Consider the following 23,233-nt stretch of genomic DNA (forward strand, 5'->3'; position numbering starts at 1 on the left):
ATAGTGGGAGAAAGATGGCTGAGGGCTAGCAGCACAGGTGGGTTCCCCAGGATGCTTAGGAAGGGAAGGAGAGAGGAGCAGGGAGAGGAGAGGGGAGGGAAGACGAGGAAGCCAGAGTGGGAGGGGGAAGCTGGACAGGACGCAAGCCTGGCAGTGGCCTTGGCGGACCACACAGGAGGCTTGGAGCTAGAATGACATTGCAGGGTGTGCCCATGCTGCACCAAGACAGGGTGGACTTTCCCTCAGCCTTAGCTGTAGAACATCCTGGAAAAGAGTGTCCTTGCTGTTGGGAGAACCCTTGAGGGCCTGACCATCTGCTACCGCTTGTGGCTATTGAGGTCCCATTCTTCCTGGGGAAGGGGCTGGTCATCCCAGTGTATCCCACAGTTGGGTATGAGGTGCCCAATGGCTGCACATAATACTGTAGTCAAGTTATAAAATGACCTGCTCCTTTAAGAGAAGGGAGGAGTGCTGCTATGTCTGGAATTTGTTTTTCAATACTTTAGCTAAGGAAAAAAAAAAAAAAAAAACACCTGAAAAATGTTAAGAAAAAAATAATACATATACAGAGGAAGCAAATGTGGCCAAATCTTGATATTCAAATGGAGATTCACTGGACAATTTTCTACTTTTGAGAGTGATCAAAAACTTTTACAATGAATTGAAGAACAAAAATGAGCTGGAAATATAACTCAGGAGTACGTCATTTGCCTAGGTTCAATCCCCAGTACTGCAAAATAAAATAAAATACAAAAGTGATTCTAAGCAAGAAGGTGAATCTGACATAATTAAAAGTTGAACTGGTGTCTAGGAAACCTAGAATACCGGTTTTAGCTTAGTAGACAGTTCTCGGCGCTAAGAAGACGTTTTAAAAATCCCTAACTAGGATATAAGCTGACTGCTCCATCAGCTCACAAATCCTGTGACTCAGGATCACAGGATTTTTGTCACGATCCTGTGACAAATCGTGTCTCAGGGAGGTCTGTGGCTTTCCATTACTTGGGTGACTCCTTCCTTTGCGAGGTAGCCCGGTCCTATTCAGCCGCAATCTGGTCGTGCTACTGGACACAACAGGACTTGGACACAGGTGCATCACCTGGGCCAGCGGTGCCCCCAGGATGGTTGCCTGAGGCTGCTGCAATCAGACAGAAGAAAACACAGCAAGTGAGAGGAGGCTGCAGTGGGCTCCCCCGTGGACCTGGTTAGGACCGAGAATTGTAAACTCAAGAACTTTCAGGGGCCAGCAGACAAGCGCATGCGCAGAAGGTAAATGAGGTGTCAGGAGATTAGGAGGCATCAAGAACTCCCCTTCCCCCAGAAAAATGGCAGCACTAAGAGGATGACAGATGGCGGCCCGCAGTGGGCACCAGTGTCTGGGAGACACAGAGAGCCGTGGAAATTGTGACGAAATGAGACAGCCCCTGTTCCGTCCAAGCAGGGCAAGTGCTGCTCAGCTGCAGTCACTTACTCAAAACTGCAAGACTGCTTAGCCAGAGCGTGACCTGGATGAAACCTGGAAACCTGGAAATAGGGAATTTTAATTCCAAAAAGCCTCAATTTTAAGACATGGACAATGAATTCCTATTGAAACACACTTGGGCCTGGGGGTACAGCTTGGTGGTGGAGCACTTGTTTAGCATGTGCGAGGCCCTGGATTCAGTCCTCAGCATTGGAAAAGAATTGCGGGCAAGTTTGTGAGCATTGCCACTAGCACAAAAAACGATTGATGCAAATTAGGAAAAGACGCTTCTTTCTTGGACATTTTGCTCCCATTTTCTGGAAAGTTTTAAGAGCTATGCATATCTGTGGTAACTCATGCAGGACGCTCTTGGGAAGTGTGCAAAACATGACTCATAAAGCCCTCAAGCAGCCCCATGTTTACAGCAGCTGCCCAGCTAGGTCACTCCACACTGCCCAGAGCAGGGCAGAACTGGACCTGACTGTCCATGCGGAGAATCGTGTAAGGAAAGGCATAGGCAGGGGAGATCATCCAGGGTTGTGGCAGAACTAGAAGCCAAGTCCTGTGAAGAATCGGAGCACACAACTAATCAGAGAAATGACTAGAAGAGGAGGAGCAGTGCTGTCGTGGGGGCTAGTTAGAGCTCCAAGAAGAAGAACTGAGTCCACAGAAGACCCCTCAAACAGTGAAGGCATCATGCAGGGTAGGAAGCCTCTGCCATTGACAGGAGATGGAAAACGCGGTCTCTAAAGTGCCTTCCAGCCCATCATTCTAGGTTTTCTCCTCCCCAGAGTAGGAGCACCTGTTGGCAGCCCTGGAGTCAGGGTCAGAGTCAGCCCTATGCTGGTTGGTGTCACCGGCTGGGAAGCCTGGAGGACCCTTAATCTCGACCTGGGAACCAGGCTCTGCCACTCTGCAGCCTCGGTGCCTCACACACAGAATGGGAGCCACACAGCAGACCCAGACACACTGCGCGCTGGATGTCTGGGTGGTCAGATTCCATCCCCTGCCACGCACCTTCCTTGGCTGCCTGCTGCTTCTGCTTCTCCTCCTCCAGCGTCTTCATCTTGGTGTCGTACTCATCAGCAAGGGCCTTCCACTCCTTGCGGTTGTTGGTGATCCCATCCAGCATGGGGGTTATCTCCTCGTGGAAACGGGAGAACTCCTGGGAGAGAGAGGAGGGGGAGACAGACAGACAGAGAGAGACAGAGGACAGACAGAGAGGTAGAGAGACAGACCGAGGAAGAGAGAGAGACAGAGAGAAGGAGGGAACAAGGGAAGGAAAGGGAGAAACAGAGGCAGAGACAGATTCTGTCTCAGGGCCATGTCTGGTCTCAGCTCTAGGTGGAGACCTGGCTGGACCGAGCCGCTTGCATGAATGCTGCCTCTACAGACACTCAGTCTACACCACAAAGCCCTTGTCACTGGTGCTCAAAGACCTCCTGTGCAGCCCCCTCCTTCTAGAGGAAGCACAAGCCCCTCATCCCTCCACATGTGCCTTCCTCCCTTTGAGCCCACCCCGCATGGGGGCACTCCAGCTCTCAGTTCCGGTCTCCTCCCATCTGTGAGCTTCACCCAGCTGTTCCCTGCTGGAACTCTAAGCTCCTCTCTTTTCTAGAGGACTCCACTTAACTGTCACTTCCTCAGGGAAGTCTAGTCTGACCCCCTAGATAAACTGAATCCCATATTGCATGGTCCCAAAGCCCTCTCTCACCACATCTCATTTTCTTGCAATGCCTCCCTTTGCCCGCCTCTGCCAGAGCCTGGTACCCTGGAGAGAGTGGGGCCGTGGGCTGCCTTGTCTCTGGGGCAGCCTTGGCCTAGCACAGGGTGTGGGACACAAAGATCCTCAGTAAATATCGTGAGTGAAAGCAGGCTGTTGAAATGATTCATGAGAGTTTTCATACCTCTAACGGTCAAAATAATGCTTTGAGCACAGCATATTACAGTGTGTGATGCAATGTATCTCCTTTGATCCTCAAAGGCTCCTTTGAGGTGAGAAAACAAGTCTCGTCACTCCTACCTTTGTAAGCAGTGCAGCCAGATGGAGCGGGTTTGCCTGTTCCATCCAGGGCCAGCTGTGCTTGGAGATACCCGAACTGGGTCTAGACTCTGGAGTGCTGAGACCTTGGGTGGAGGTCACTCACAGCCAGTGAGGACAATGACAGGACTTACTCAGGAGGTGGCTGAATCAGGGAAGCCTGAGCCAGCACCTCATTTCAGAACACTGTTGTTGCCAGAGGGCGCTGCCCTGCCCTGTGGACCACAGGACCTCGCTTGGTCCACAGTCCACCAGACACTCTGGTCCCCTCGGGGAGCGTTTGTACTTCTCCTTCCTGACCAAAGATCTGCAGCTCCTACAGCAGAGAGCACTGGACTCGGGGTGGGGGTGGGGGTCCTATTTCTACTCCTATGCCATGGCTGGGCCCAGTGACACTGGCCCTGCCATTTCTTTTTCTGTCTCCTCAGGTGCATTGTGGGAAAAATAAAAGTTAAAAGGGAGGTGGATTTGGGAGCAATGGGTTTCTCCAAAGGGAAATTTTAACCTTAAACAAGACCTCAAAGAGAAAGTCCAGCTTGTCTCCCAGCAATGTCAGCCTATCACATTTCCCCACCATGGGAGTTAGGAAGGCGTGTGTCTGCACTATTTCGACCTCCCGTCTGAAACCCAGTTAATTATTTGTTCCACAGCTATTAGGTATGCAGTTAGGATGTGCCGTTCCCTAGGCTACAGACCAGGAATCCAGCACCACAGGCGATGAAATGTACCTTACTCCTGGGTCACCTGTCACAGATTATAATCCCTGATATCGCTGGGAGTCCCGGGCTTGTCAAAGGCATCTGTTCGGGTCTGAGGAAGCAAGGACCTACCTTATACACAAAGGTGCAGACAAAGTCAATGAAGCCGACTTGAAGCTTCGGAAGCTCATCTGCCTTGTTTCTGTCCATCATGGGCTATTGTGGGAGAGAGAGTTAACTGCTCTGAGCAGTGAGAAGGGCCCAACCTGCTAAAGCCATCAAGCTTCCCCACCCGATAAGCAATCAGCAGGAGATACAGGACTAAAGGGACATGTCAAATAATAACCCAGAGGGTGTAACTGACCAAATCCAGAACACGGGGAAAATCTACCCAACAAAGGGCCACTGCCTTCCACAAATAAACAGTGTAGAAAGAAAGAAAGAAAGAAAGAAAGAAAGAAAGAAAGAAAGAAAGAAAGAAAGAAAGAAAAAAAGCGAGCAGGTGAATAGAGGGGACCTGATACTGATTAGAAGAGATTTAAGAGACATAGCAAAGGGAGGCTGTGTGTTTCTTAATTGGATCTTGATTTGAACAAATCAGTTGAATTCTTTTTCTCTACCAGGAAAAATGAGTCAGGATTAGACGGTATTAAAGTATCACTACTAACTTTGTGAGTGTGACAACGGTATTGTGATTATATGTCTGTATTCATCTACCCTGAGATCTCATCTCTTAGAGACACTAAAGTATTTATGGAAGAAATGACAGTGTCTGTGATTTACTTAAAATGCTCCACCCAAAAGTGAAAAGCATACAAGAATGAATGGATGAAACAGGAATGGGCGCCTGCTGCTAACTGTTAATGCTAACAGATATGTACACGCAGTTCACAGGTGGGCCGGGCCTTGCCTTTGCGCTCTGCTGCATCACAGCAGGGTCCGGGAGGTGGACACCTACACTGCTGGAACTGAAGGAGTGACCCTGACCTAGGTCTCCACGTGTCAAGCTCTGCATAGTTGGGTCAGCTAAGGACATCTCGAGAGAAAGTCCCAAAACTTCAGGAGGGCTCATTAGCACCAATACTGTTGGGCCCCATCCCAAACCCTCCATGAGTGGCTGAGGGCAGGATCAAGGAAACTGCAGCTCTAACCTGGTCTTAGGGAGCGAGGTTGAGGGTGACCTGGGCACCATCCTTAAAGAATTACTACCTAGGAAAAGTTGGCCCTAAGTTACCGTCACACGCCTCTATGTCCGATCACATTTCTTGGTCAGGACAGGGTAAAAACAGGCTGATTCCCCTCCCCATGTACTCACAATGGGATTCTGTTGCAGCACCGTGCGCTCCAAGTCACCCTGCTCCCAGAATTCAGCTGCCACCAGCAGAGCCACCTGCAACAGATAGACCTCATCACACACCCACAAGCATTCTCTCTCTCTCTCTCTCTCTCTCTCTCTCTCTCTCTCAAAGCTCCAACCACAATCCTCCTTCTCCCACGCCCCCTGCATCTGTTTCCAACTGTACAAAAAAGATAAACCCACCCCTGCCCCTGTGAGACACTAAAGTGATTCCCACATCTTAATAGAGGAAAAAGGAGCAAAAGTGGGCTGGCCCTGGAGCAAGGCTGAGTCTAGGCCTCTGTCGCTGTCAGCAGACCCGAGTCCTCCCCAAGGTCAGGAGGCCATACCTTACTCTGTACCTCCCAGGGCTTGGTGATGGCCGAGAGGTCACAGGCAGTCATCATCATGGCCCTGGACACAAGGACACCATCCATCAGCCCAGTGCCATTTACAGTACACTTGTGAGTTAGTTCCACTTTTCTCTGCCCCCACTAGCAGGTCACTTCACTCCCCCTGCAAGAAAAGGACTTTCCCCCTCGCTGTAGCTAGGGTTAAATCCTGCCTCTGTCAATTATCAGAGCTTTGGTATTGAGCAGTTAACCCAAGATCTCTAAAACTGTTTCCCCGTCCATAATGATAATAACGCTTCACTTGTGGGTATAAGATTAAATGAGATGATGGATGGTAGTTCCCGAGTCTGTGCCTAATGTGCCCACGCCGGGTTGTTTTCTGTGCCACGCAGTGTATACCCATCAAATTCATTTAAATCTAGCCCCACCTTCAGAGCTCCTTTCTCTTGTCTAAAGTACAGCATTGCTTCTCAACTTCTTTCTCATTATTGTGTCCTGCCACAATTAAGAAAGAATGTTTTTAGACTTTTATTCCCTCTTGTTGCTCCCACCATGGATCTTGAATTCCACAGATGAACTGTTCATCTGTTGGGCACGACCATTCTAATAGCTGAGCTCTGCAGCTCCTTAAGAACCACCTTTTCCTCTACTGGCAGTGACAGGATTGTTGAAAAGGCACGGTCTAGAAAGCAGCATGATCAGCAGCATCAGGAGGGCATGTGCAAAAGACGGAGGAGGAGGAGAAAGAAAGAGAGGATTCGGAGTTAAAGGAGGTTCACAGTGACGGGAAGGCAGGACAGGTTCCCTACACAGCTGGGTGCAGTATGAGCAGAAAGGAAAAAGAAGGAAACAAGGATTGAGCTAAAGGAGAGAGGGGGGCAGTGGGGGGCGGTGGGGGGCGGTGGGGGGCGGTGGGGGTGGTGCAAAGGCATGACAATCCAGGGCCAGGCGGTGTGGGCATTAAGTTCCACACTGTACTCAGTAAGTGGCAGAGGCAAGCAAAGGAGGCTGCCACCTCCTCAGAGCTGTGCCGCAGGTGTGGGGAGGAGCTAAGAAAGGAGAGAGAGGGAGAGAAGGCGGCAGACACTGCAGCATTCGGGCTGCCTGCAGTGATGCCTGCCTACCGAGGCGGGCACTGAGGGCAGAGCCAACCTGACCTGGGGAGACTGATTGCGGGGGACTAGGTGTGGGCTGTTACAGAGGGCTGGGGCTCTGAACATAACGTGTTACATAGCTGATTTCACAATCAGGTGAATTATATAATGTTTTATATAAGTTCTGGGAGACTACGTTACTTATAAAATATTAACAAGTTTGAATAAAATATTTCATTATGTAATCCTTCACAAAATTATGATCCTTTCAGTGAATAAACTTTCAGAAATGCGTACATTCTTAGAAACACCTTTGTGATACCCTTTGTGTACGTGTAAAAGGGCACATATTTGTGTAAAAGGGCACATGTTTGCAATGCATGCCTTATGCTTAGTGTTGAATGCTGTGAACTTGTGAAGCTTGGTATCAAACAGATTAAGCAAACAGTAGCTCAGCCATGCGTAGTCCTCATTTCCTGATATGTCACTGCCTACAGTTAAATCCACGGATATGGCTTCAGGAAATCACTAGATGTTTGCTTTCCTTGACTTCAGAGGTCACATGAAAACACTCCCAAGTGTTTCATCAGCAGAGAGAATGTGTCCCTGAAATGAGAGGACACTTAGCAGAGAGGATGAAAAAAGCTGACAGGTCTCATGTCCTAGGGGTGAGGCATAGCATTATTTCAGTATCACAGCGGATGTGTGCTGGGGTCCTAAGGAACATGTTGAGAGTGGGGTACCCAGTGAGGCCCGCAGGAACTCAAGCAACTAAAAAGAAAAAACCCTAAAGGTTGAACAGCTATCTCAGCTCAGGGGGCACCTAAAGAATGACAGTATAATAGGGTCTTGAGGGGTACACAGGAGCTCTCCGATGTGGCCTGAATATCTGTGGTCCCCACCCTGTTTGGATGTTGCAAGCTTAACTTCAGTATGATGGTATTAGGACCTTTTGAACATAGTTGGTTTTAGATTACGTCATGAGGCTGGAACCCCACAATGGGATTGGTGCTAAGTGGAGAAAAACATTACAGCTTCCTCTTCCTACTATGTAAAAGTATGACCAGAAGACAACTGTATGTAAGCCAGAAGGCGAGCCTCACCACAAACCAATTCGATCTTGGATTTCTAGCCTCCAGAATTGTGAGAGAGAAATGTCTATGGTCACATTTTCATTCAGCCTGAGCTGAGACACTCTCCATTAAGGGGGCCAGAAGAACAGGCACCATGCTGGAGGTGGAGAGTGTGCAGACACAGGGCCTCCAGGAGATGGGTGATAAGGAGCATTCACCTATCCCTCCTGCACCGGCAGGAGGGGGTTCACATGGTTCCTGCTTTGGGGGAGCTTGCAGACGTGGGGAACTGCACTTTTATTTTGCAAATGCATGTAAACAAACAACTGCCCATAGAAAAGAGGTTCATTCTTGAAGACAGCATGGCATGAACTGGGGAGGTCAGTGAGGGCTTCCCTGAGGAAGCACCTGTTGAGCTATTAACTGTGCAGTGCTGTGTGGAGCATGCGCAGAGCTGTTAACCTGACAAAGAAGAAAGCAGAGGAAACACAGCAGCCAAAGAGAACAGCTGGTGCCCTGGGGTAAGGAAGCCTGGCATCTAGTAGGCTGGAAGGAAGGCAGAGCTCAGGAGTGATATTAGAGGTGTCCCGGAGATGAGCAGATACCAATCATTTAAAATGTGGCACTTGGGCAGCTTGTGGCAGAGATGTATCTTCAGGGCAATGGGAAAAGCCAGTGAGGATCTGAACAGAAAGCTGACATGTTCAGATCTGCATTTCACAAAGGTCAGTGGTTTCCATGTGGAGGAGACAGGGACACATGTCAGGGACCCAGTATGGAAGGGCCTGCAGGGTCTAGGCAGATGGAGGTGGTGGTGAAAGTGTCCAGAGGCATGTCATTTACGCAATAAATTCTACAGGACCTGCAGGAGATAATATGTGAGAAATGAGGAAGGAGGAGGCCAAAGCACAAGAGGGTGGGGGATGGCCGGGCTATAATGCAGAAGAGCGTGAGAGTGGGCCACAGAGGTCTGTGGGCTCACAAACTCAAGCCTTATCTTCTTGATTGGCCAGAGTCATCAAGGTGGGTGGACTGGGGTTTAACAGAAGCGCTTTGGAATCCATGCTGATTCCGTCTTCTGTCTCCTGACTGGCTCTGATCAGAGCAAGGAACTCAATATCTTTCAGCCTTAGCTGGTTTGTAAAATGAGATAATTAGGTTGGAGCCTATGAAAATCTGATTTTGTGGATCCGAAACAGTTGAAACCCAGCAATTTCCTGTGATCTGGTATAATAAATGTGCCTCCCTAGGGTTACTGTCACAACACAGAAGTTGATTTTGTAGAACACCCAGCGTCTTTAACTTAGCGCCTTGATCGAATTAATCATTCTGGTCACTGAGTGTGGCAGCTAGGCTGACCTGAAGCAAACTGAACTTTTATTCTTGTGCATTCCCAAGATAAACGGTGCTCCCTGACCTCAGCTGGGAGGCCATGAGGCTCAGTGCCACTCTTCCTGCCTCCCAAGGACTTCCCATGGAAAACATTCCAGCTCTCCTCTTGCCAGCCCCATGTGTGTCTGCTGTTCACCTACACCCTTCCAGAAGACCCTGGAGCAGTCTGAGGAAGCCATGGGTGTGCAAGAGAGGGCTGGTACAACTTGGGTCCTGTCTTAGACCTGTGAATACTTGTGTGTCACTATGTAAGTCACTTTCCTGCTTTGTAAAACACTAGACCAGGAGTTGGCAAGCTTTTCTGCACAGGGCCACGTAGTAAACTTTTTAGATTTTGCAGGCCACATGATCTCTGTTGCACCTACTCAGCTCCATCTTTGTGACTCAGACAGTCTTACATTATAGGGAAAAGCAGGTTGACTTATCCATTTGGCAGGGCGGAAGGACTGTATTAACTTTTTAGGACCTGTGAAAATATTTGATTTTTAATTTTCTCTCAAAACCAGAAAATAAGATAGAACAATAGCAAATACATAAGAATATAGTCTTCCTGGATTATATTTCTCTTAATGCCAACATAGTCCTAAAGTATGATTGTTTGATTAATTGATTTATTTTTATAGAGGAAGGAACCAGAAAGGCAAAAGAGCCCAGGGCTCTGTGAAGTCTGAATTCAGCCCTCTATAAAATAATAAAGTTTGAGGGCTCGGAGTATAGCTCAGTGATAGAGCTTAGCAGGCACAAGCCCCTGGAGTCAGTCCCCAGTGAGTGTGTACACATGTGCATGCACACACACACACACAGAAATTTATCTCTAGACACAGATATTTTGTTGTCTTAAATTTTTCTTTCTCAGAGATAATATTCTTCATTTGATTTTTTTCAGTCATTCAAAAACATAATAGCCATTCTTAGCTTATGAGTTCACAAAACCAGACAGCAGCCTCATGTCCCAGCCCTGCAGAACCTCCGAGCACTTCCAGCTCTGAGTTGGGTCACTGTCGAGTATGACAGCCTGTCACTGTCAAGTGCAAAAACTGCTGTAACCCTGGCATCTGGAAGGCTGAGGCAGAAAGGGCACAAATTTAAGCCCCAGTCTGAGCAGCTCAGGGATTTAGTGAGACTCTGTCTTAAAGTAACCTGGGTTCAATCACCAGTACTAAAAAAATCATGAAAGCTGGAACTAAGCGGAGACAAAGGACATGAAGAGAAATGGGCAGTCACACCCCGGGGCATCCTGGCATCCTGGCCCTTGAGTGCGGAGACTGAGGTAGGGCAGCACAAGAGTGGTGAGGAGGAGCCTGGAGACACTGGACACATCAAGGCATGGAGGCGAGGACCTCAGACCACAGAAGCTCCAGACAGAAACATTCAGAAATAACCAGAGCGCTGGAAGGAGCTGGCGTCTTCTCACGTTGAACCAAAACCCTAGAGACTAGGGGATCTCTGAAGTAAGAAAGGTTTATTAGCCATTACAGATGCTAGCCAGAAAAACAAAAGACCAGGTGCTGGGACAAACTTCCATAAGGACCACGCACAAGGCTGGGTGGAATTTGGAAGATATCTGCCAGACCAGGGTCAGGTGCACTTTTTATCAGCTTGAGGAAGGAGCCTTCCCTGACTATAGACCGGAAGGGCGGGTACTGAGAAGCTGCGAGTGTTTTAGAAAGGAGGGCGGTTTGTATGGAGAAGCACTGGCTGCATCTCACGTGGTTGGGGTTGTGGGCAGAATACGATGGCCCCATGATGGCCATCTTCCTGGTTTTCTTTTTTTTCTCATTACTAGCATTTTTATTTGGCTTTGACCTGGATAATGTTTGTACTATGTGTCTTTTTCCAATAAATGTAAATTCTTAATTTTTCATTTTCTGTTTCCATTATCTATGAAAGTTGCAAAAGGGTTCGGGTTACAACATTCTTCAGTAACTACTGGTGGTGTTCAGTTAGACGCACAGCAGACCCTGTGTGTCTATTGCTTGTCTTCCTGGAGTTTTGAGTCATGATTTCATCACACTTTTTAAAATGTGTTTTTATTGCTTTGGCAAAGCTGTTAGCTGAATAGCTTTTCATCGTCTCTCCTCTCATCCCTACCCTGCCCTGCTCTGGCTTCTAACTAAATTCAAGCCATTCTAGACTTTTTCTCTTTATACTTCAATTCACTTCCAACACTAACTACCTGGAGTTAGTATGCGCTCCCCGGGTTTAAGGTTTCAGTCCCATCAGACTGCCTCGCCTGAGAGGGGTTGAGGTATTGCATCCAGGAACCCACACGTCTATCTGACTTGGTCACCAAATCTAGCAGGAGCCCCCATCCCCCACTTCAGTTTCAGTGATTTGCTAAATCAGCTCACAAAACTCGGGAAAGGATGCAGTGCAGGAAGAGCCTGATGAAGAAGAGGCAGGGTAGAGGGGTGTGTGGAGGCTTCCACAGCCTTGGACATGCGGCCTCCCAGCACCTTGATGCTCTCCAGCCTAGTTCGCTGAGCCCCCATGTTTAGAGGTTTTTATGAAGGTTTTATCACATAGGCATGACAGTGTTTAACTGGACCTGCAGCCCTTCTCTCTTGCCTAGAGGTTAAAGGTGGGGTCGAAGAAAAGTTTCACACTGCTAAGCAAGGCTTGCTCTTTTTGGTGACCAACCCCCATCCTGAAGCTAACTAAGGCCCTACTGAGAATGACTTTATTAGAACAAAGACACTTCTGTCACTCAGGAAATTCCAAGGGTCTTAAGAGCTCTGTGTGAGTGTAGGATAGAGAACCATATTGCTGAGTTTTTGTTGGATCACTAAACAGAACTGTCTGCAATCTCACTGTATTAATGTCCACTTTGTATGCTTTAATTTTGTACTCTGGACAACTGTTTCTGAGATGACAATGTGTGATCTGTAAACTGGTGAATTCTTACTGTATATTTTTTCTCTTGAAATTCTGTATTACTTCTAGCCTTTTACTGTTTTGCTTTGTTTAGTTTTGTTTTTCTCTTTAAATAAATTTTTTTAAAAAAGAGCTCTGTGTGAGGGGCTGGAACCAAGAACGAATATGTGTCTTATGAGACTGCCAAGCGCTCCCCATTTCCCTAGCTCAGCCCCCATGATAATTCATAAAATAGATGTCACCATCATCCTCGCTGAGAAGCTGAGGTCCAAGCAGAGCTCCAAGTGTGAACCGCGTCACTCTATCCAGGTGAGAAGCAGTTCTAGTCACACAACTCATAGACTAATCAACAGGCCCTCAATTGCTTTATAGCAATAATTCTCAGGCAGGGGGATATTTTACCCTAACGGGGTATTTTGGCAATATCCAAAGGTATTTTTTGTGACAACTGAGAAGAAGGAATTGCCTCTGGGTCCTAGCAGGTGGAGACCAGGAACAGTGTGAAACATCCGACTGTGCACACAGCTTCAGCCATCCAAAATAAAGAGTTATTGACCCCAAATATCAATAGTGCAAAGGTTAACAAAGTTTGCTTTCCAGGTCTTTACACGCTTCCCATTGTACATATTAGACTGTTTTATCATAGACTTAAATATTTGCAAAGGATCTGACTTACAGCACATTACAAATGTTGACAGCTTAAAATGAATTCTTTAAATCCAGAAGAATCTAAAAAGCATAGCAGTTGGATATCATCAACACATCATCATCCATGAATTTTTTAAAAATTGGACAAACTTTTCTCTTTAAATTTATTTTTCAACTTGGTTTTCCCAGAAAATTTTAAGCAAATATTGTGTGTACATATACATATGTACACATATATGTATATATAGATAGACAGAGATACATAATATATTTTTGAAAGTCTTTCATTAATCACCCTTTCACACTATCTGCAACCAGGTATGCTCACTACTTCGAATTATATAATTAAGCTTTTTCTTTGACCATAAACCTCCAAGTACTGAGAAACTTAATTTTGGATTAAATTATTATACAATTAACCAAAATGTATATCTATTTTTTTTTGAGGCAGAGTCTCATTATGTATGTTCAAAATGACCTTGAACTTGCTTATGTAGTCTAGGCTGGCCTCAAACGCATGAGAATCCTTTTGCCTCAGCCTCCAAGTGCTGGAATTCTAGGCATGCATCACCATGCCTGGCTGTAGTACCTATTTTTATAAATGATTATTACATGGCTTGTGTTAGATGTGCCCCCGAAGTCTCGTGCAGTCATAGGTGGGGCACTTTCAGAGGTGGCTGGATCTCAACTGTAAGGCTGGAATTGATTCATATCGCAATGCTAGGATCAAAGGCACTAGGACTAAGGGTGTGAACCCCGCCCACTCTAAGTAACGTGGATAGATATAAGGGATAGAAAGAACTGCGGTCATCTCTTGCTTGCTTTGGTATCTTCTACCTGCCATGAGCTGTTTTTCCTCTGCAACGCCTGTCTGCCATGCCACCCCACTGCCTTGGAACCAGCTGATTAAGGACTGAAACCTCTACAACTTATGAGGTAAATAAACCTTTACCCCTTTAACTTTGGGTGTCAAGTATTTTGTCCCAGCAATAACAGCTAAGTAACTGAGACAATTACTAAACATACTAACTTGATTTTGGAAATCTCTCTTTTTCTCTGTGTGTCTCTGTCTCTGTCTCTCTCTCTCTCTCTCTCTCTCGCTCTCTCTCTCTCTCTCTCTCTCTCTCTCTCTGTCTCACTACAGTCTTGAACTTGAGATCCTCCTGCCTCAGCCAAGTGTTGGGAGTACATGATGTACCAGCCTGGCTGGAAATTTATCACTTAATGAGATAGGATAGGTTTATACTTTTAAAAAATCAGCTAATGAATGTATTTTTTTATTGCTGGACTAGGTTAGAATCAACATCTGTTTTACGCCTGCTTTTAATTTTACAATTTCAAATACTTAAAAAATCCTGGAAATGGAAATTTAGTTACAACAATGTCACTCAATTCTTCGAATTCTTCTGAGCTAACGGCTAAAAGTCGTACTGTGATCATTATGCTGAACGATCTACCAGCTGACAGTTCAATTAGAATCTCCTTCCATTTTGCTGAAAGCAGCATCAGAATCTTTCACTTCTGGGAAGCATGCCATAAAGATTTGACCAAGACTTTTCATATGCCTATTAATTACACCTCTGACATTTTCTTAGCTGCACTTAGGTTAATCCAAGATACCTAGCATGAGTTAGGTAAATTAAAATATTAATTTATATATATTTCCAGTGTTTTTTTATAATGCCTTCATCTTATAATGAGTTTTGATTATGCTTTCATCAGAACTTTGAAGCCACAGTTGTAACTCATCTAATTTATGGAAATGTTTGCTGTGTACCTCACTGGAAACGCCAGACTTTCACTGTCAACAAAAGCAGCCAACTTGCTTCTGTAGGAAAAAGATCTCACTTTATCTTTTAACTCATATAAGTAGATTAGAAAGGGCCTCGATGACACCAACTTCTCTTTTATTCTTGCTTCTTTTTATTATTCTCTCTCATTTTTAATTCTAAGAAAGGTTGAGGTAGATGGACAGGTATGTAGGCAGAGGAAATAGACTGACTGACAGACTGACTGACAGATGGACAGAGGTATGGTTTGGTTCTTGACTGTCTCCCCAAAGACCTGGGTGTTGAAGGCCACACACTGTGGGGATGTGGCAGAGGCTTTTGGAGGTGGAGCCTAGTGGAAATTAGGTCAATGAGGACATGCCCTCTGAAGAGAATGTTAGGCTGACTGTCTCAGGTATTTGGTCATAGTAATGGAAAATCTGACTATCACAGATTAGATGGATAGATTGATAGACATGATAGATTAGATAGATAAGAATCAGGAGCTGCCACTTTTACCACTTATTACTGGTATATCATGGTCCTTGGACAGTTGATAAGTCCTCTGAGATTAATGATTAGTAAATGAAAAGTGCCTTTGATCCTACCAACCTGTTGCACATCCCAGAATAAAGCCCTCTATTTCCAGTGCCTTGTTTTGCTTTTAAAATATTGCACATCCATGGGTTATGGCAAGAAACCTTTGACCCTTGTCCTAACTCCTTGCACAGAACTCCTAAAACCATGGAATTTCCTGAGCAATAGGAGTGTCTTTTGGTGTACATAAGGAGGCTTTTTTGATCACATCTAAGTTTATGCCAGCGCGATGACTTAGATGGGTCCCTAGGTAGCCTCAGGCTGGGGCTGATCACCAGGAAGATTAAATGACTACAGCTGGGAAGTTGGGGCTGTATTCACCAATCTCTGGGAAGGAGCATTGACTGGAGATTGAGCTCCGTGAAAACAACTGGACGTGATGACCACCAGCATGACGAACACACACACAGGTTCTGAGGGTGGTGCATCTCCAGGCCTCACCCTGTGTAGCTTTTATTTCTTTGTTTATCTGTCTGTTTTTTTGTTTTGTTTTGTTTTGGGGAGCTATGGGGGATCGAACTCACAACCTCACGCCTAACAGGCAAGCGCTGTGCCACAAGCCTTATCCCCAGCTCTGTCTGTCATCTTTATCATATCCTTTATAATGAACTGGTGAATGCAAGCAGTGTTTTCCTGAGTTCTGTGATACATCATAGCAAGTTATCACACTTGAAGAGGGAGTTGTGGAAATCTCAGATTTATAGCCAGTTGGTTGTAATCATACAGAACCCAGACCTGAGACTGGCACCGTAACACAGGGCAGTTTAGTGGGAATGAGTCCTTGACTTATGGAATCTGTCTGAAAGAGTCTGACTTTATTTTTCAGCTCAAGTAAGTATATCTGAGAGCATCTCAATGACTCCCAGCTTATGTAACTCTCAGTAGATGCTCAGCACCGAACTGGACTGTAGGACTTACAGCTGGGGATCACAGAGGACCAGAGCTGTGTGGGGAAGAGAAACTCCTGCTGCGTACCTTCTGCTGTCAGAAGAGCTCTGCGTAGAGTGCATGGAAATGTGTGTGTCTCTCCAAGTATATGAGACAGGGAAGGCTTGAAGCCAGACATTCATTGAGTTTATGGTACTTTTCTCCAAAGAAGCTTTTAAGACATCAGTATTTCATACAGTTCCTCTGTGCCAAAGTGCTGCTGTCAGAAAATTCAAAAAGGGAAGAGATCATCCTTTACCTTTGTTTTCTAACCTCTTTCTTTCTTTCTTTCTTTCCTTTTTTTATTTCTGAGACAGGGTCTCATTCCATAGCACAGGCTGGCCTTCAACTCACTCCTGCCTCAGCCTCCCAAGCGCTAGGATTACAGATATGCATCAGCACCCCTGGCATCTACCTTTATTTTGTAAAGTGAGAGAAGAATGAGGGACAGTTGACCTTCTGTACTTTTGTTTTCTTGGGAAAATTAACATTAAGAGGAAGAAGATCGACTCCCTTAAAACTATCCAGCCATGTGTATTTTGGGAGACTTTGGGTTCCCTTAGGGATATGCATGCCTGTCAGAGGACTGTTCTACTTAAGACTAGAATGATTGAAGGCCTCTATTGTCCTTCCTTTCTTCCTTCCTTTCTTCCTTTTTTTCTATCTGTATTTTTTCTTTCTTTCAAACATTTTATCTGTTATATCATTTGTTTGCATAATCTGTGTGACATTCCTCTGCATGAAAGCACTATAACTTCTCTAGTCTGGGCCCCCCCGGGTATTTAAATGATCTTTTATCTGATTTATGAACACAAATCATGTCTTTCCACATACCTTTCAGTTCACATGGGGGAAAATCCTCCATGTGGAACCATAGGGAGATTTGCACTTTTGATAATATAACCCCACTGCCTTCCACAAAGACTGCGCCTATTTACACGCCCACCATCGTGAAGGGGCCTCTTTCCTGTTACTCTGGCCAACACAGTGGGTCAAATACTGTCACTGTTATCAAGAGAAGTGGCTGAGTAATTGCATCCCAGTTTATTTCTATTTTGCATTTCTCTCACTATGAGCCATTTTTTTTTCATTATCATCATTTTCTTCATTTGTTTACATCCTTGTAATTTCTTTTCTGAGAAATGTTAGTTCATGTCTTTTATCCATTTTTCTGTTGGGTTGGCCTTTTTCTTGAATTGTATTAACATTTACTGAAGAAATTGGCTCCCTTTTTTTGGTCTTTTTGAGACAGGGCCTTACTATGCAGTTCAGGCTGGCCTTGAGCTCTCTTTGTAGCCTAGGCTGGTCTCAAACTCACAGTGATCCTCCTGCCTCAGCCTCCTGAGTGCTGGGCTTATAGGCATGAGCCACCATGCTCAGCAAAATTGGTTCTTTTTCTGTCAAAGGAGCTATAAATATTTTTCCTTAGCCTATCACTTACACTCTGACTTTGGTTTTGAATTTTTGTGCATGTGTTGCACAGACATGGCAATCTTTTGCAGTCAAAGTCACCTATTTTTATAACCTATGAATTTCAGGTCATACTTGGAAAAGTCTACTGTGAAATTATTATTTTAATTTCCCTCTCCATTATTTAAAAAGTTTTTGATTCATCTGGAATTTACTTTGGTATACAACATGAGATGGGCTACCCTGTGGTCCCCATGCCATTTATGAACTTCAACCTCATCCAGTCATATAAAGTCTCAAATTCACTTTAACACATACATAGCCCTTCAGGTCCATCCCATCGACTTGGCCATCTATGCATGCCTAGGATAGCACTGTCTCATTACTTTTCTATTTCAGAATTTTTTGGCTATTCCTGCATACTTCTCATACAAATTTTATATCTGACTTCTCATTTCTTCCAAAATAAAATTATTTTGTTGCATTTGCTTTAAATGAATACTTAATTATAGAGAATAGGTGATTTTCTAATCTTACACACTCCTTCAACCAAGAAGAGTGCATTCTTCCCATCCATGTAATTCTTCTGCTGTACAGAATTATGGTGGGGTGGCCCCTGGTTTGCCTGGGAGCAGCCAGAACTTGGCTGTGCCCTCTTGTTTAATGAGAAGAGGTCGGGTTGGGGATTTAGCTTAGCGGCATAAGCACCTGCCTTACAAGTGTGTGGTCGTGAGTTCGATCCCCGGTACCGATAAAAAAAGAAAAAGACAAAAAAAAAAACCCTCAATAAGAAGAGGTCACTCTGCTCCCCAGGATCAGACCTGGTTGGATAACTGTGGGGCTGAGGAAGGAGCATCCTCTTCTGTCCTGCAGATCTTTGCAGTTCTTGTGACTTATCACACCTCATTTCCACAGAAGTATCTAGAAATAATCTTTCCTTGAGACCCTTCCTGGCTATCACCATCACTGCTTAGGACCCATCACAGAGAAGCAAGGACCATTTGGCACAGACCACGTATTCACAAAAAGCCTCACTCAGATGGACACATCTCGCATTCTCATCAGCTGAACTGAATCATGGAAATACACTGAGAGAACTAGGGAAATATTTACCAGTCAACTTCAATTCGAACGTCTGTTATAGACCCCATTGTCAGTTATGCACATACTATAAATTCCACATAAATAATGCAGCTATTTTTTGTACTAGAGAGTTAAACCTGGAGCCTCACGCATGCTAATCAACTTCTCTGCCTTTGAGTTACATCCTTGTTTCAAACCTGTATATTTTGAATGATATATAGCCACCGCTCAAATCTTCATTTGGTATAATGCTTTGAGTTTTATAAAAATTGTGAAAGTTATATTACTTTTTCACCTAAATCACAGATTTTATGATTGATAGCATCGCATACTATACTTTTTGTATAGAAAAGGAAAACAAAAATGTATTGTCATATTTTTTGTGCTAAAATAAAGATGAAACATAAGTCATAACTTGTGCTACACAGAACTTTTTCCCACGTGGCCAGTTTCCAAATGGCAAGTGTCCCAGAATGTCACGAAAGCAAGGGCTGGGCTGGGGGTTTAGCCCAGTGGCTGCCTGGTAAGTGCAAGATCGTGAGTTTGATTCTCAAAGGGATGTCAGTCAGCCTCCCACCCGACAATCTGGCTAAGGGTCAACATTTAACCCTGTTTCAACTCACATGACAATTTCCTTCCTTGTCTGCTCCAGCATCATGTACTGTGTCCACTCCTGTTCATTCTCATACGTCTTCGACTGATCCACGATTTTTTGGAACATTGTCCTCTTCCTACAGACACACATTTGTTCAAGGAAGCAAGTCTCACAATACCTGGCTGCTTACATTGGCTATTTCAGATGGAGGCCTATTAAATTTAGCAAAGCAAAGTTAAAAAGAACCTTCCCCCGGGACTGAAGACTGAGGTTCTAACCCAGAATCTGCTTCTCATTTGCAAACTGATCTTAGCAATCCCTTGCCCTAGACCTCAGCTCCCTCACCTGTAGGAAGGGAATAATATAATCTCTCATTTGATTTTAGCAATCTGATTTTAGCAATCCCTTGCCCTAGACCTCAGTTCCCTCGCCTGTAGGAGGAGAATAATGTAATTCCCAGGGTTGTACAGTAGGGCCTGATTCATAAGAAAAACCAATTAGCACAGTGTGTTGCTGTTATAACCATGTTACTATTAAAATGGGAAGAAATACCAACTTGAAATACAGAGCAAGGTCAGTGGCAATGATTGCGATGTCCATCATGTGGATTGCATGCTCATGCTGGCGCCGATTGAGGTTTTGAAAGATATTCAGGCTCTGAAGAGAAAATCAGAGGAGAGGCATGAGAAACTATGCTAGCAGTAAAGCCACCCACCTCCATGGCCACCCCAGGTGAGGGGAGAGAATGGCAACCCAGGCTGAAGGACGAAAGGCTGCCTGGGACACTCAGCATCATGTGACACGGGGATCCTGGTCCAGGTCCTAAGGCCAGTGCACAGGGCCCTCACTCTACCTCATCTCTCAGCAGTGTTTTGCCAAATTCCAAGTGGTGCCTTTCCAAGATGGAGGAACCATGGAGCTTAGCCAGTGGGTTCTGGGATCTAAGTAAGAGAGAGAATCAATATGGAAAGGTTAAAGTGGGGAGGAAGACTGTATAGTCCAGTCCTGCGACTTACTAATTTTGGAAGCAGGGAAATTGAGATCTAGGAATGAGAAAGATCTTGCACAAGGTCACACAGAGACACAATGAAAAACGAAGACCAAACATCAAGTTTCCTGACTGTGTCCTTGGCTTTTCCTCCATAAGCGACCATGGGCATAGACTCTTTAGAGCCTCTGATGAATAGTACGGACAATTACTCCCAAGAAAAGGCACAGTTTTAGAGATTGCTGGATCCCCTACAGTCACTGAATTCCTACAAACGTTGTATTAATTTCCTTTTTCACTTAATAAATGTTAATTGAACCCTCATTATGTCCCAAGCACTGTGCTCAGTGCTTAAATTCCCAGTGTAAAATGTAAATAGTCTCTAGGCTTTGTGCAGTACAGAAGTGTTAAGAAGATTCAGAAATGTGGTTCTAGTGCTCATTAATGGTTTACTCAGAGAAAATTCTCAGTTTCTTCACCTATTACATAGGAATAACTGGTCCCTATTCTACCCAGCCCGAAGGATGCTAACCTCCCTCGCTAGCACAGAGCCTACCACCTCGTATGCATGGCATTTAGATACTACAAGATGAACGAGTGAATGGTATGTAGACTCATTCATCGGGTAGCACAGGGAAGGAAACGGTGAAGGGGTTTAACTATTAGTTTCCGATTGTGCTACCACAAACTGCCATAGACTTAAGAGCTAAAAATAATGTATTACCTTACAGATCTGGAGGTCAGAATCTAGAACCTGTCCACTGCTTTGGTCTGACTGCTTTGTGGAGGCTCAAAAGAAGTGTCCTTGCCTTTTCCAGTTTCCAGAGGCCACTTACATTGCTCACGTGGAGCCACTTCCTCCTAAGCCGGAAGGGTCTCATTTTGTCTCCTATGCCTGGGACACTTGAGCATCTTGCGACATGGGGATCCTGGTCCAGGTCCTAAGGCCAGCGCACATGGCCCTCACTCTACCTCATCTCTCAGCAGTGTTTTGCTAAATTCCAAATGGTGCCTTTCCAAGATGGAGGAACCTTCCTGCCTCCTTACAAGGACCCATCAGACCACAAGAGGCTCACTTGGGTCATCCCTGAATCTCAGGCTCCCTAATCACATCTGCAAAGCCCCTTTGGAATGTAAGACAACATACCGTCAGGCTCTGGTCATTTTTGGAAGGCCTTTTTTCTGTCTACCATAGGGCTGGACCCAAGTTCTAAGGGCAGGAAGAAGTGGGAAGCTGGGACCTTCCCTTGACTCATCATTCCAGGGGCCCTACAGACCTGGGTAAAGATTCTGAGGAGAGAACAAGATGACAGGAGGTGGGAGAGGCAGTAAGAGCTGACTCACTTCATCTGGTAGAGGTTGTTGGTGCCTCTGTGGTCAATGTCATGACAGAAGGCAGCAGTGACCATGGCCAAGGCCTCCAGGTCAGTGAAGTATCGCTTTAGCTTTCCTGTCTGCAAGAACAATCAGAGGTACAAGTCACTCCTATTTTAGGGGCACTGGAAAATAGACTGAGAGGGCAAATGGAGGAAAGAGAGTTGGAGTTTGGGATTGTGTGTCTGATCCTGTCTATCCCTAGTTCCAGAGGGTGACCAGAGATCTGCTCCGGGGTGGGGAAGTTTCCAGGATGTGGAATTTTCAACACTAGACCAACGACAGTTCCAGGCAAAAGGATGGCTGGTTGCTCTATTCCTAAGTGACCCTAGGTGGGCTCATGTTCCTCTGGCCCTCAGTATTCTGGTATGCACACTGCAGGTGGAAGATGTTGGATTAGATGATCTTTGAAAAACCTACAGCCATCAGGTGTCAAGATTTGGAAAGTTTTGAACGTGAGCAGATTGGTGGTAGAACAAACCTTGCAAGCCTGGTCTACCAGTGTAAACACATCCCGGAGGAATCTTTCTCTCGGACTTCCTCACATATTCAACCCTGTTTATGCTTGTGTTGGAGCACAGGGTAAAGAGCTCCAGAGGGCTGATGCTGACCCAAGAAATAAACGAAATCTAAGCTTAGTCATTGTTACCGTCTAGTGGCCTGGCCAGAATTCTAGCCTCCAGCCACTAGCACTTGCTCTGGTCTGAAGGGAAAGGAATGAAGCAGGAAGCCTGAGCCAGAGAAGAGACTTGTGTCATGGTTTTCATGGGGATGCACTTTACAATGAAAAAGCAAGGGCTCTGAACTCTCTGAGCCAAAAGCACTGACACAAATATCAAAGATATGTCTACTCAGGAACACTGTAGCACTGTATGACAGAATGAAAGACTGAAAATAGCCTCTACACCCAACAATAGAGTTCTGGGTAAAGAAATTATGCTGTATTTAAGCAACAGAATACAATCATGCCTCCTATCTGTGTGTTTCATGTCTGAATTCAAACATGAGTCAAAAAATTTTTATTGCATCTGTACTGAACATGTATAGACTTTCTTTTTGAGACAGGGTCTCGCTATGCAATTCAGGCTGGCCTTAGGCTCACTTTGTAGCCCAGGATGGTCTCAAGTTTGCAACGATCCTCCTGCCTCAACCTCTCAAGTGCTGGGATTACAGGGGTGTGCTACCTACACCTGGCTCAGACTATTTTCATGTTATTATTCCTACATCATATGGTATAACAACTATTTACATGACATTTTCATTTTATTAGGTACTATGTATAATCTAGAGATGGTTTAGAGATATAAGAGACTTTGCACAGGTTATATGCAAATACTATGTCATTTTATATAAGGAAGCTGAGCACCCATAAAACTAGTTGGTACTTTATAGGAAAGGAAAACAAAAGGATTCTTTCAGTCCCTGGGGCAGGAGATCCTAGAATAAATCACCCACAGACATCAGGGATGACCTCCTATGCAGTCGTAAAATCACAACAGGGATGAACCTTGACAACAGGTTA

General features: G+C 45.2%; 1 protein-coding gene across 15 annotated transcripts in view; it reads right to left on the minus strand.

Annotated features, from left to right (window-relative positions):
- Positions 1–579: 579 nt before the first annotated feature.
- The window catches only part of Pde6a (phosphodiesterase 6A), a 145,361-nt gene continuing 122,707 nt past the window's right edge, over positions 580–23,233 (minus strand). For 13 of the 15 annotated variants that reach the window (XM_063232369.1, XM_063232364.1, XM_063232368.1 and 10 more), the window contains 9 exons: positions 21,682–21,791; positions 20,203–20,290; positions 19,906–20,006; positions 19,378–19,485; positions 5,885–5,948; positions 5,514–5,588; positions 4,331–4,414; positions 2,477–2,624; positions 580–1,135 (listed from right to left, as the gene is read on the minus strand). In XM_063232369.1, the coding sequence (XP_063088439.1) occupies positions 1,059–1,135; positions 2,477–2,624; positions 4,331–4,414; positions 5,514–5,588; positions 5,885–5,948; positions 19,378–19,485; positions 19,906–20,006; positions 20,203–20,290; positions 21,682–21,791 (855 nt within the window). In that variant the 3' untranslated portion in view covers positions 580–1,058. Of the gene's footprint in view, positions 1,136–2,476; positions 2,625–4,330; positions 4,415–5,513; positions 5,589–5,884; positions 5,949–6,797; positions 10,893–19,377; positions 19,486–19,905; positions 20,007–20,202; positions 20,291–21,681; positions 21,792–23,233 lie in introns of those variants that run through there. The other 2 variants (XR_010041677.1, XM_063232360.1) reach the window with 2 other exon arrangements.

The sequence above is a fragment of the Cavia porcellus genome, unplaced genomic scaffold (assembly GCF_034190915.1).
Source record: "Cavia porcellus strain 051 isolate PalLab524CR breed Dunkin Hartley unplaced genomic scaffold, mCavPor4.1 scaffold_21, whole genome shotgun sequence".
Lineage (NCBI taxonomy): Eukaryota > Metazoa > Chordata > Mammalia > Rodentia > Caviidae > Cavia > Cavia porcellus.